The 13,475-nt window shown below is 43.4% G+C and overlaps 1 protein-coding gene across 2 annotated transcripts; it reads left to right on the top strand.

The window, feature by feature from the left end:
• The first annotated feature begins 1 nt into the window (after nt 1).
• CT55 (cancer/testis antigen 55) lies at nt 2-11,396 on the top strand. 2 transcript variants are annotated; one of them, XM_037735739.1, is made up of 6 exons: nt 170-493; nt 1,830-2,014; nt 7,381-7,516; nt 9,611-9,723; nt 10,420-10,607; nt 10,893-11,178. In XM_037735739.1, the coding sequence occupies exons 1-6, from the start codon at nt 400-402 to the stop codon at nt 10,963-10,965; spliced, it is 789 nt and encodes a 262-aa protein (XP_037591667.1). In that variant the 5' UTR covers nt 170-399; the 3' UTR covers nt 10,966-11,178. The 2 variants fall into 2 exon arrangements, with proteins under 2 accessions (XP_037591668.1, XP_037591667.1); XM_037735740.1 differs by having other exon boundaries at nt 2-493; nt 10,420-11,396.
• The last annotated feature ends 2,079 nt before the right edge of the window (nt 11,397-13,475 follow it).

Here is a 13,475-nt window from a genome sequence, read left to right as displayed (position 1 = left end):
CCCCAAGCCATTTTCCTCAGGCCATCGTAACGGCGCCTGAGGCTTGATGGGAGGAACCACGATGTTCCCGCCCACCACCTCTTAGTGGCCACAGGAAACCTGCCCGCCCACCCACTGCACACCCATTGGCTGGAGAGTGGTCGAGACACGCCCCGACAAGCGCCTGCTCAGAGGGAGGAGCCAGAGGGGCACCTGCTGGCTCCTTGGGTGGCTGCGGCGTCCCTGTCTTTCCCGAGGGGGGTTCACTAACGGCTGGGTCCCATCCCACAGAGGCTGAGGAGGAGAAGCAGGAGGCGAGTCCCTGAAGAGACGCTGTGCCCTGAGAGCTTCCCTTACTGAGGAGGCCTCGTGCTTCATCTGTCACAAGTGGTGCTCAGGCCAGTGGTGACAACGAGGACGATGCTCAGGCTTCTGAGATTTGCTTTGGCCCTCTTCCGGAGAAGGGCAGACCCCGCAGAGCGGCAGGGTCCACAGCAGCAGGGTCTCCCACAAGGTATTCCTCTGCGTGTCCCCCTGTTTCCCACCCTAGAAGCCTCCCAATAGGGGTTCTCCTCACCCCTGGAATGAGGCTGTGGCGACTGGGGCGGGGACAGCAATTGATGGCGGCTCCATCTTCTGTGCGTGTATGGGGAGGTGTCCCGAGTCCCCAACGGGCTCCTGAGAGCCAGCCCCCAAACTCTCCTGTCCATCTAAAGCGGGAAGGTGTTGACAGAGAAGACCTTGGGGGGCTGTACCGCCTGTGCTTTTCCCCCACGTCGTGTAGCACATGCTTATTTATATTTCCAGTAGGCGAGAAACTCCCTAATTCGCGAATGAATTTAGGCTTATATCCCAAACGGGAGTGTAATTTGAAGCCAAGTGGACGTCTCATGCATATCTGATCCCGTTGGAGGGCAGAGGAGGGCAGAGAACCCGTTGCGCGGGCAGACTGCAGAAGTCAGATCCCTAAATATTGCTTATCAGCTATGCTTGCGTAGAATTAATTAAAGAAGGAGAAGGAGAAGGAGAAGGAGAAGGAGAAGGAGAAGGAGAAGGAGAAGGAGAAGACCATTCGGATGCCCTTTGGGACTAGCCTTCAATCTCCAGAAAGCTTTTAGTGCTTTGTCTGCCGAGATGGTTAAGTATCTATAGGAGGTGCTACTCATGTTGGTGACAACGACAAGGGGATATAACAGGAGCAGAAGCTTACAGACTCTCATATGTAGATAAGGTGATAACAGGTAACATTTTCACTCTCTTGTGCAAAGCACTCACAGCTCTCGACAGTTGATGTGCATGTGTCAGTTAATATTCACAAGCCAGATGCGGTGGCTCACGCCTGTAATCCCAGCTCTTTGGGAGTCCCAGGCAGGTGGATCACTTGAGGCCAGGAGTTCGAGACCAGCTTGGTCAACATGGCGAAACCCCGTCTCTACTAAAAGTACAAAAATTAGCCGGGCGTGACAGCACGCACCTGTAATCGCAGCTACTCGGGAGGCTGAGACATGAGAACCCCTTGAACCCGGGAGGCAGAGGTTGCCGAGCCAAGATCACGCCACTGAACTCCAGCCTGGACGACAGAGTCAGACTCTGCTCAAAAAATAAAAAATTAATTAAAAATTAAATTTTTAAAAAAATTTAAAAAAAAATTTTTTTAGACTTAGAGAAAACCTACAACAACCCTATTAGGTGAAATTGTGATTGTTGTGGATTGACAGATGAAAACAAGTTCAGAGACATTTAAAAAACTTCTCTGCCCAGGCTTATGCAGATGGTGGGCATAAGTCTTATTTGCAGTAGGTGTTTGCATTTGAGGCTAATAATGTGAACTTTGTTTCTTTATCTTGTAGGTGAGCCCCAGTTGAAAACTGTGCAGGGAGTTGTCACAAGTTTCTGTGGTGATTATGGTGTGATTGATGAGTCGATCTACTTCAGTTGTGATGTTGTGACTGGCAATGAGCCTCTAAAAGTTGGACAGAGAGTTACTGCGGTTGTGGAAGAAGATAAAACACTTTATGGACTGAGAGCAATCAAGGTGAGATGTGCATGAGTTTGGGAATGGTGTCTTATCCCAATGGGCTTTCTTTCTCCATCTTTCTTTTCTTGTATTAATCCAGCATCTCTACTGTGACCCGTAGAGTGGATGTAGACTGCAATTTAAGTCCCACTCCTGTGAAGCTGTAGGTTCTTCTGTTCTAATATTTGTAGTGATTCCTGCTTTAAAACATAAAAATTACTTATCTATTCTTCTAGTCTTTAAACAATATGGGTAACAATAACAATCACTGAACTCTATATAATCCTGCAACTTCCTTTATCAGGGACAAAAAGCATTTTCTGAGGTGTGCATTCCTAGCGATGGAATTGCTATGTCAAACCATGTGCCTTGTAAACATTTTAAAAAGAGCTTCATGCAGGTATAATTCACAAACCACAAAACTCTCTTAAGGGTACAATTCAATAGCATTTTCCAGATTATGTGACTTATATCTCAATAAGGCTGTAAAAGAATGAAAGACATAAAGCAAAGCAGAAAGATGGTACCAGAGGAAATACTACAAGGGCTTCCATAAACAAACTTTCCTATTAAAAAAATCTACGAATTAGATTAGACCTAATTAGAATTAGACCTTCATATTTGCTTCATATATTTAGGTGCTGCTATGTTGGGTGCATATTTGTGGAAATCATTATATCCCCTTGATGAATTGACCCCTTCATCATTATATAATGATCATCTTGGTTTCTTTTTCCAGGTTGTGGTTTAAAGTCTATTTTATTTGAAATCAGTTGAGCTGCTCCTGCTCTCTTTTGGTTTCCCTTTACGTGGAAGAATAACTTTTTGCATGCCTTCACTTTCAGTTTACAGTGTCCTTTAGGGAGAAGTGGGTCTCTCACAGTTTTGTTGTTGTTGTTTAATCCATTCAGCTACTCTGCGTATTTTAGTTGGGAATGTTGTCATTTAGGTAATTGTTTTCTACTTAGTTTGCAGGTAATTTCTTCCTTTCTTCCTCTTTTACTGTCTTCCTTGATGGATAAGAGATTTTTCTCTATTAGTATGTTTTGTTTTCTTGATTTTTTAAATGTGTCTATTACAGGGTGTTTTCCTTTGTGTTTAGCGTGAGGCTTACAAAAACATAATCACGACAGTTTATTTTACTGATAACATAACTTTGGTCACAAAATACAAACACTCTACCATTTAACTCCACCCCCGGATTTTGAGTTTTCTATTTTACACTTTACAACTTTTTAATATTTCATATCCCTTAACAAACCATTGTACTTATTTTATTTTTAAACTTTAAAACAGTTCTTTAACAGTTACATGAAAGATATAAGTGATCTGGACACCACCGTCACCTTATTAGAGTATTCTGAATTTGTGTAGTTACTTTTACTAGTGAGTTTTACACCTTCAGATGCTTTTGCATTACTCATTAGCATCCCTTATGTCAGCTAGAAGAACTCTCCTTAGCGTTTCTTGTAAGACAGTTGTGGTGGTGAGGAAGTTTCTCAGCTGTGATTTCTCTGTAGAAGTCTTTATCTCTCCTTCACTTCCGGGTACATTATTCTTGGTTAGAGATTTTTTTTTTCCCCTCAGCTCTTTGAATATGTCATCCCACTCTCTCCCGGCCTGTTACGCTTGTGCTGAGAAGCCTTCTGGTATATTGGAGGCATATTGGAACTGCCTTGTATGTGATTCGCTCCTTTCCTCTTGCTGCTCTCGGGGTTCTTTCTTTCTCTTTCGTCTTTGACAGTTTGATTACAATCGGTCTTTTGTTTGTTTGTTTGTTTTGTTTTAAGACGGAGTTTCGCTCCTGTTGCCCAGGCTGGAGTGCAATGGCGCGATCTCGGCTCACCGCAGTCTCCACCTCCCGGGTTCAAGCGATTCTCCTGCCTCAGCCCCCCGAGTAGCTGCGATTACACACATGTGCCACCACGCCCGGCTAATTTTGTACTTTTAGTAGAGACGGGGTTTCTCCATGTTGGTCAGGCTGGTCTCGAACTCCTGACCTCGGGTGACCCGCTCACCTCGGCCTCCCAAAGTTCTGGGATGACAGGCGTGAGCCACCGCGCCCAGCCCCAGTATGTCATGGGGTAATCTTATTTGAATTGTATCTGAATGCAGAACTTTGGTCTTCCAGTACCTAGATGTTTGTAACTTTCTCTGGGTTTGGATGGCTCTCCATTATTGTCTTTTAAATAGTCTTTCTACCTCTTTATCAATCTCTCCTCCCTCTTGAATGTGAATGACTCATACTATTGCTCTTTTGATATTGTCCCAGAAATCCAGTGAGTTTCTTTTTTCATTCCATGTCCTTCCTTTTACTTTTGTCTCCTCTGACTGTATATTTTCAATGAACCGTCTCCAAGTTTACAGATTCTTTATTTTGCTCAATCAGTTGTCCTGTCGATGTTCTCTATCGTGTACTTCCTTCATTGTATTTTTCGACCTCAGAATTTGTTTGTTTTTTTTTAATTCTTTCAATCTTTCTCTCAAATTACCCTGGTCAATTCTGAATCATTTCTCTGTAATTGTTTTCGAGGTTCACAGAGCATGCTGAAAATAGATATTTTGAATTATTTGTTAAACAACTCATACATTCCTATCTCTCTAGGGTCAATTACTGGTGCCTTGTTTTGTCAGTTTGGTGATGTCATGGTTTCCTGATTGTTCTTGATCTTTGTGGTCATGTGTTTATATCTGCATATTGAAGAAGTAGGTATTTATTTCAGTCTTTGCAGTCTAGCTTTCTGGGGACATCCTTTAATACTAAGCCTATCCAAAAACTCTATATAGGTCTCTTTTGGTCCTTATGCTCGTGAGCACTGCAGCTACTGAAGCACTAGGGGGCTTCCTAATCCCAGGGACACAGCGACAGATGCTGCAACGGCGTGCACTCCCTTAGCTATTGAGGCTGGTGCCTTGCGAGACTGGAATCCTAGCCTCTATTCACTGAGGACTCCCTGTTGCTGTAGACTGTTGTGAGCATAAGGCCACTGGAATCACTCGGCAGAGATGTGGGCCAGGTATTGAGTTTGTTTTGCTGTGGCGGTGGCTTCCTGTCTGGTGCCAGGGTGGGTCTAGAGACTTGGTCCATAAGTACCATCTCGGAGTCAGGGGCCATGGACGTCTGTCAAGTGACGGCGTATGGTGTGACAGGCCTGATACTGGGTTCCCAGGCAATGTCCTATGCCTGCTACTCTCTCTCTTCTCCGGGTGGATGGTATCTCTCTCCATGCTGTGCTGTGGAAGGTTGGGGAAGGGGTGATAGGGGTAATGTAAAACTTTCCCTACTGCCCTCTTCAATGCATCTTTTCTTATTATCATGCTATAGCTGGGTACCGTGGTCTCTCACCTGGTTTCCTTCTCTCAAGTGAAGGTGTTTTCATACAAGGATAGTCTTTCACATTGATGTTTCTGCAGGAGGACGATCTCTGGAGAGTCCCGTTTCTCCATGTTGCTCCCCTCCTCCTCCATCCGTTTAATTTTTACATACTATAAATATGTCCATTTTGTCCATACGGCCTCCTGGTTAGGGAAGTATCCTTAGGCTAATTGTAATACGTAATTTACACAAGTATTCGCTTAGATTTTCTTCTGAAAGTCATTCATTTATCTACATCCAAACATAACAGTCAGCCTGGGTTTGCTTTCTGGGTGTGGGACTCAGAGAAGGCTCCGCGTCTTGTTTCACTACTGGCTACTCAGTTGTCCCTCCACATTAATTGGATAATCCACTTTGCCCCTACTGCATTGAAACGCCGCTTCTGTCACACAACGCGTCATCGCACACATTTGAATCTATCTGTGCCTGCTGTTGTGTTGGTGATATTTGCAAGGCATAAGAGACAGAGTTGGGATCCATGAAACTTGGGCAAAGCTTTAGTCTGCAGTATGTCTGTGAGTTGGTGTGAATGGAGTCAAGGAACAGAGAGGTCCGAGGGTGCTGTGGATCATCCACTTGGATACTGACAGAAGTGGTGGTTGATACGTGGACGGGAGGCTGGTGCCTCATTCCTTCATGACAGCAAGTGAGGGGAAAATGGGGAAAATAAACATCAGATTGGTATTGACAGCTGGAAAGACGCCAGTTCAGAAATGAGAATAGCAACAAACTAGGCTGTTTTTAGAACCATGAAAAATTATTTACAACTTAGTGGCTCAAGTTTCCATCAGAAGTCTTTGAACAACAAATTTCAACCCTAGGAGTCTATCCTATAGTTAAGTCAGGCAAGTAGTCCAAATGTTAGGACACAAGCGAAATATCTAATTATGTGGAATTGGGTTAGGAAATTACGGCACATCCATTATTTGGGATTCCCTATGACTCTTTCTGTCCTCCCTTGTTATTTAAAAGCTTTTGAGTTCATTTAATGTGATCCTTTAATACCGAATGCAATGCTAATTTGCTTTTATAACAGGCATATATGTGTGTGTGTGTGTGTGTGTGTGTGTGTGTGTGTGTGTGTGTGTATGTGTGTGTGTGTGTATATATATATGTATATGTGCACAGACAAAAACATCACGATCGATGTTACTCCCAAAATATAGTTCCAAGAGACCACCAGGAATACGGATTGTGGGATAACCGCCTTTTGCTGTCTGCTTATCTGGGTTTGTTTTTCTACTTTTAGTATAATGAACTTGCATTATTTGTAAGTTTTAAGGATTATAAAATGAGGACTATTACACTTTCAATAAGGAAAAAGGTTGTATGCCTCTCTATTGTAGATAAATTGAAACCCTAATTTGACTTGGATTTTTGAACCTTTCCCAGTTGAGGTTATTGTTCCAACTTTATTTCGTGCTTCTGTCTCCTGGACCTGGATCTTGAAGTTAGGGTTTTGCTCCCTAGGCTCCTAACTTGTGTCGCTTTTCCTGTCTGTCTCCCTGCTCCTCTACCCGTTTACCAGGTTACACCTCTGTCTTCTTTCACAACCCAGCACACATCTGACTTCCCCCAAGCAAATGTCCCTACTTCCTCCCTGTCTGAAATGTTCTCCCTCTAGATAATTCACAAATCCATCTTTGAACTAGTTTTACATCCTTCATTGCAACCTGCTTATGACTAGATATCGGTCTGCTTTACCGTCATTTCACTGTGAATTCCTACAGGCGAAGGATGGTATGTTTCTAATCTTGTGTTCTCATGGTACAAGGGCGTTAAACTTGGGTACGCAATCAATGTTTTGGGATACATTTCACAATTCATGAAGCACACACATGATTTTCACCACCATCTCAAGTCTATGGTCCATTTACCACGTGAAATATACTCATCAGTGTTTAAGATGGTTGTCGAAAATATTTTTGGATACCGGTGTTTTAATCATGTAAGTTCCCGTGTTTAAATTTGTATTATTTTTGAAGTAACTCTTTCCTAAATCTTACAGGTGGACATTGTGCCTTACGATGCTGGACCCTTAGACGCAGGAACCAAACTTTTAGTTGGATGTGTCACTTCTATAAGTGAGGATACTGTTTATATTAGTGACGACATTTATTTCTCCCTAGACATTATTTCTGAAGGTATGATTTACGTTTTGAGATACATGATGCGATTCTTAATTTTTTGAGAGGATTTTAGTCCTAGAACAACTTTTACAGTGTACTTGGCTTCAGTCAACGGCTCTTCAATATTAGAGGTAGACCCTTCCAATTGAAATTATGTACAATACAGGGCAAATAGGCAGGATTATAAACTATCGGCTGCCGTCTATTGCGTGTTCATCTGTTCAATGCCCTCAGTATGTCTGGATATAATTTTTATTCACATAAGAATTTAATTTCTAATCAAGAACACAATCCTGCAAGTACACAGAGACACTATTTTTAATACCCTTACAAGACTATACTTGCAGGGATCATTTCTGTGGTTGGTTACTAGGGAAGTTTCTGTGACAGGATAGAGTACCAAATTTTAAAAGAATACACTTCAAATGCTTCAAACATAGAACTGGAGATAGCGCCCTGTGGCTGTGTGCATGTGTAGGTGGGGGCGGTGGGGAGTAGGGTGGAGTTGAACTTTCTCTGTAATCAGCAGATATGTTCTAATATTTAGCTTATACCAAAAGATACCCCTCCCCCCTTTTTTTTCTATTTTTGTCTATTGCAGCTGTCGTACAGCTTGGGCATAAAAAGCTGTCGTACAACCCAGGCAGCTTGCTAGTTTGTTTTCTTGGGTGCAAAAGCAGGACTCTGGCCTGAATGTTGTTTTAAGATGTTGACTCTGTCGAGAAGAGACTATGAGGGGAAGGATGGAGCCAGGAAATCAGTCAGGAAAGCGTTGTAACATTCCTGGTGAAAGATGTTGGGCATGTGAATGAAAGTATAGAAGTGGAGGACCTGAGGATTGAGTGGACTCTGGATATATTTTGAAGCTAGAGAAGAACGCAGGAGGTAATGGATTAGCTCTTTGGTGTGGAAGAAAGATGAGTCCAGGGTACCTCCCAAGTTTTTGGTTTGAGCAGTGGTGAGGGTGGAGTTGCCAGTTTGTGATGTAGATGACTGAGGCAAACAAAAGGTGGTGAATACGGAGAATACCAACAACTCAGCTTTATACACGTTAGATTGGTGTAAGTATATGGATAACTGAACGTGAGGTTGGTTAGAGCTGGAGGCATATACATTTTGGAGCTATCAGAACATAGATATATGGTAAACCCACACAAAGGCAATGTATCTAAATTAACAGATAGATAGAGAGAGAGAGGTCTAACACTGTGCTTGTGTCATTCTACAATGCTGAGTCCTAAGGTGAAGGAATGTTTCACTGTGTTGATATTGCTAGTTTTCTGGAGTCACTGTGGCAATTTACTGTGTCACTTGCAGTTGGGATTTCCATTTGCTCCAGATTCTTCCATTTACATTTGTTATCCTGTGACTCACTTTTAACTTGCTGTAAACTTCAGTTTGAAACTCCATGGTCTTAACTGTAACATGTAAGGCACATACTTAAGAGTTCATCAGCTGAGCAGAGCACCAGGGGAAATCGATCCGTTCTGAAAGTAACAACATTTCTTAGTGGTACTGCTACCACTGCTACAAATCAACAGTTATTTCGTGGTTACTCTGCAGCCAGCGATGATTCTGTGTGTATCACACATAGCAATTAATTCTCACTCACAATTAATTCAACTCTGCATCATCAAGGCTGTTTGTCGTCCTTCTCATTTTATAGTTGAAGAAAACGAGGCACAGAGAGATTAAGCACCTTGGCCAAGGTTGCAAACTGAGTGAGTGGCAGCGTCAAGACTCGGACACACGTAGCCAGGTTCAAACCTGTGCTCTTACCTACATGTTTGACTGCCTCTCACTAAGGAGATGTGAACGCCAACAGCTGTGCAGTAAATCCCATGCCGCACCCTTAGATTGGCTGTGATGCACGGTTCACACTTTCCTCCACTTGACTTTGTTATATCAGTAGAGGAGAATCAATGCCTAAGGATTATACACTTCTTTTCGGACTTGGAGATTGACAATGTGTCTGTTTAAATATGCACAAAATGGACTTTAGATCTAGCAGAACTGACTTAAAGTGTTACACTATCAAAGTAACGTGTGAAATACAACGTGGCTTAGTTAAGAGATCATGACACTCACATTTCTCCATGGCTGTTTTAGATTTTGTGCCTTATGAGGGCGACTGGTTAGACGTGCAATATTCCAGTGAGCCAGGCATCTCAAACATCAAGGCAATCTCTGCGAAGCCCACCCGTTGGGCTTGCGCGGAAGAGGTAATTTCTTTCCTGTTGCTCCCGTCATCAGTTTCTGCTAACCCTTCCTTTGGTGATAATTTTCGTGCCCAGGATTCTGTTGGGTGTAATGGGAATTCCAGAAAATAGGAAGAAATACATCCTTTGCCAACAAAGGAGCCACTTTTTTTAATTGAAAAGGCAGGACTTCCCAAAGGAAATAATTAGAAAATTATGTAGAGCAAGCACATGATTAAGTTCTAAATTGTGCATTTTACTTGACACCCAAATGTTATCAGAATCTTCCAACAACTGGTGGAAGAAAAAGAATCTTTGTGCCAGAAAACTGTAGGGAAAGAATGAACGGAGCGTGTTGCGGGACTTGAGCTTACCAGCAAATGCTGAGAATGATTTGGGTATCGGAGCCTGAACATGAGCAGGACATTCAGGGCAATAGAGGGTAATGGACATATTTTGGTCATATTTAGAGCAGGACTTCTCGTTAGAGACCCAGGCCTCATCCCGGGAGAGCCTGATTTCATTAGTCTGAGGTGGAGCGTGGGCATGGGTATTCCTACAAAACACCCCTGTTGTTAGCAGTGGGCCAACAAGGTTGGGAATCATCGATTTGCATCGAAGTGACCTTCACTCATGCAGGACCCACAGTGAGGAGGTGCACAGCTGGTTATAGTGATTATCAGGCTTTTTCATAATCATTTCTGTTATGTATACTCGCAGGTCTGCATTACTAGCATCCGTGGAAGAAACGGAGTGATAGATAATAATATCTTTTTCACCTTGGATTCTGTGAAACTTCCTCATGGATACCAGCCTCAACTATTTGATACCGTCAGCGTGGTCATGGTGGAGAGCACTCACTTCTGCTATGTCTGGAGAGCGGTTTCCATCATCCCAGCGCAAAAATCGTAATGACAAGCATTTTTATTCTCTGTTTATGTTTCCTCCTATGAGCAGTAAAGGTGCTGGTTTAACTGAAAAGTTTAGCTTAGTAAGCCTAAACAGGATTTTACGTATGACTTTTCTGGCAAATCTAGTGGAGATACTGGCTAGTTCAATGGGACCACGAACCCAGCTTAGGGAAGTGCCTTATCAATTAAGAAGCATGCTAAATTAGCTTGCTAGTCACTGGAGGAAAGGAGTTCTTAATTAACATGAACGCTGTCTCTAAATTTGAATTCCGTGTTTTCTAGTACCAGCCCCGGATCCCAGGATGACGGAGGCCTGGGATGGCCTGAAAGGAAGTGTCACAGTCAAAGCATTTAACTGACAAGGCAGCAGGGACAGCATGTTAAAGGCATGATTTGAAGTTACAATTTGACTTCACTTTTGAGTCACCCCTATGCTGTCTGTTTAATCTGTATTGTGCCGTAGCCTCTTTCATCTTCTGTCACCTACATAATTTGCGACGTTAATTGTTCCCTATGTTCCTTCTTCCCCTTGCTAGAATGTAAACTCCACAATGGCAGGATGCCTTTTGGTCTGCTTTTTTCTGTTTTGTTTTTGTTGTCTTTATTTATTTATTTATTTATTTGTTCGTTTATAGCATCACAAAGCACTTAGAAGAGTGCTTGGCAGGCTCAAGGTGCAGATAAAGTGTTATTAAGTTCAGTGACTGAATGATTGGACCGACAACGATGTTTAGCTGTGGTTCATTCATCACTGGTTCTTTAGGAATAAAACTGTTGAGCAACGCATTAAGTCCTCTGCTGATTTCTTTTAACAACACCAATAACCATAAAAAGCCGACTCTGCTGTACATGAGCCTCCGTGAGCCTCTTTGTTGCAGGGGTGCAGCTCATGTGCAGACATGAAGAAAGATACAAACACAGAGCCCCTTGAAGCGCAGAGAAGCTGCTTACCCACTGGGAAGGGTTATATAAAATCCCACAAGTACACCCCATGAAACTTCTTGCTTTCGTCTAGCAGAACATTTAGCCAGGTAGCTGTGACCTACGGAGACATTCAGATCTTTGGGCGTAGCTTGAATGTGGTTGTGAACTTGCACCGAGTCCTGTGATTCATAATTCCACCATTACCCCCAGTCCTTGAATAAACAGAGCTGTGTTTTCACTTTCCATTACAGATCCAGTGAGACCTCCCAATCATCCAGGGGTTTGTTTCCTGCTTGATAAGAAGAGTGAAGATCTTGTAGAGTTCCCATTTTCACTCGTTGGTTCACTCCACGAAATCCTACTGATTCTCTTTTATGTGCCAGGCACTGTTGAGGCTCCAGAGTTATAGCCTTAACCCAAAGGACAAAATTCCAGGCCCTAATGGAACTTGTGTTCTTTTAATGCCCCCACACCCCCCACCGTCCTCAGCTTCCTGACCCATGCAGCAGAGCTCCTGTGATAGAAAGGGGCAAGCGGGGGCTGTGGCAGCACCAGGTCCCTGTGAATGTCGTCATTTAAAAGCAGCTCCAGACCCCGTGGAATTACAGAGGAGTCCACGTTGGACTTGAGAGATGCATGGGCCATGACTTCCACTACCTCGCCATTTAATTCTCCAGTTTGGTTGATGTGGAAGAATGTTCTTTGGCAGTTATAATGCATTATGATAAGCCCGGTCAGGTGGTGATTCAGTCACAGCTGCTGTTTCACAAACTTCCTCGCTGGACTGAGGACCACCTGGGAGGCAGCAGTTCAGCAGGGTAGGGGGAGGGGATTAGATAAATTTCCTTTATCTTCTTTCAAATAGCAAAGCCCAGAACCACTTTGCTTTCATAAAGCAGACCAAGTGGCAGTACACTTTGAATATTTTGCCTCAAGGATTTGTTAACTCCAAGGCTCTTTCCCACAATTCAGAATGAACAGTCCTCGATCACCTCGCCCTCGTCGCACGTGTGTCTCTTAAATGGGTGACCTCACGGCACAAGGACAGAAGGACTCAGGGAGCCGGAAATAGTGGTCTCGGTCGGAAATGTGCTTTTTCCCCATGGGAAAGAATTAGCTGGAAAATACAGGGACCTGTCACCACGAGTTTCTGGGGCTCCAGTGTTCTGCCATGGAGCTTCCAGCTGGCACGCTGTGAAAGCGTTGCAGATGTGCTGATATCAGATGCCTCTCAGCTCTCTTAGGGACACATGCTATGAAGAAAATGAAATAAGATCATGATTTTTACCCGGGTTTGGCAAACTATGGCCCTCGTGCCAGTTCTGGCCTGACGCCTGCAATGGTTCTCCAATCGTAAAGTTCTATTTAGGCACCCGGAACCTAATGAGGGCCCGATATATTGATCCTAGTGTTCTTGCCACCATGATTACACCTACTGTTAATAAAAGAGGCACCTGGAGGTCTCTCATTGTGACCGTGGTTTCATCCTCTGACCATTCATAGCTTTCATGGGTTCTGGTCGTCATTTCACTCCTCTTGTGGGATGCATAAAGCTTGAAGCATACATCTGCCAGTGGGATATGCTCTGTGAATGTAACCAACTCCTCTTCGTTATGCTTAGTGTGCGGTTCTCTGTTTTGTCAAAATTCCAGATTCTACCTAATCAGCCATATGTACAAGGATCTCTGTTCCCTTGGTGTTGGAGAAGAATACAGTGTTTCGAATTGAAGCTTTTGTATCTCTTGGCAAACTTGAGGTTGCACGTGTACCTCCAGTACCAGCCCAGGAATATGGAGTTTAGTCTATGCTTTCCTCCCTTTCCACCTTTCCACGTGTGTGTTTCTTTCTCAGCTTTGGAGAACCCTACCTTCCATTATCCTCTGTGTATTTACTTATTTGCACAATCCTGCTGTATGTGCTCTCCTACTGTGGGCAGCTTTC

Source organism: Cebus imitator, unplaced genomic scaffold, assembly GCF_001604975.1.
Source record: "Cebus imitator isolate Cc_AM_T3 unplaced genomic scaffold, Cebus_imitator-1.0 Scaffold943, whole genome shotgun sequence".
NCBI lineage: Eukaryota > Metazoa > Chordata > Mammalia > Primates > Cebidae > Cebus > Cebus imitator.
The sequence above is the reverse complement of the archived record's forward strand: the minus strand, read 5'-3'. Positions and strand labels throughout refer to the sequence as shown.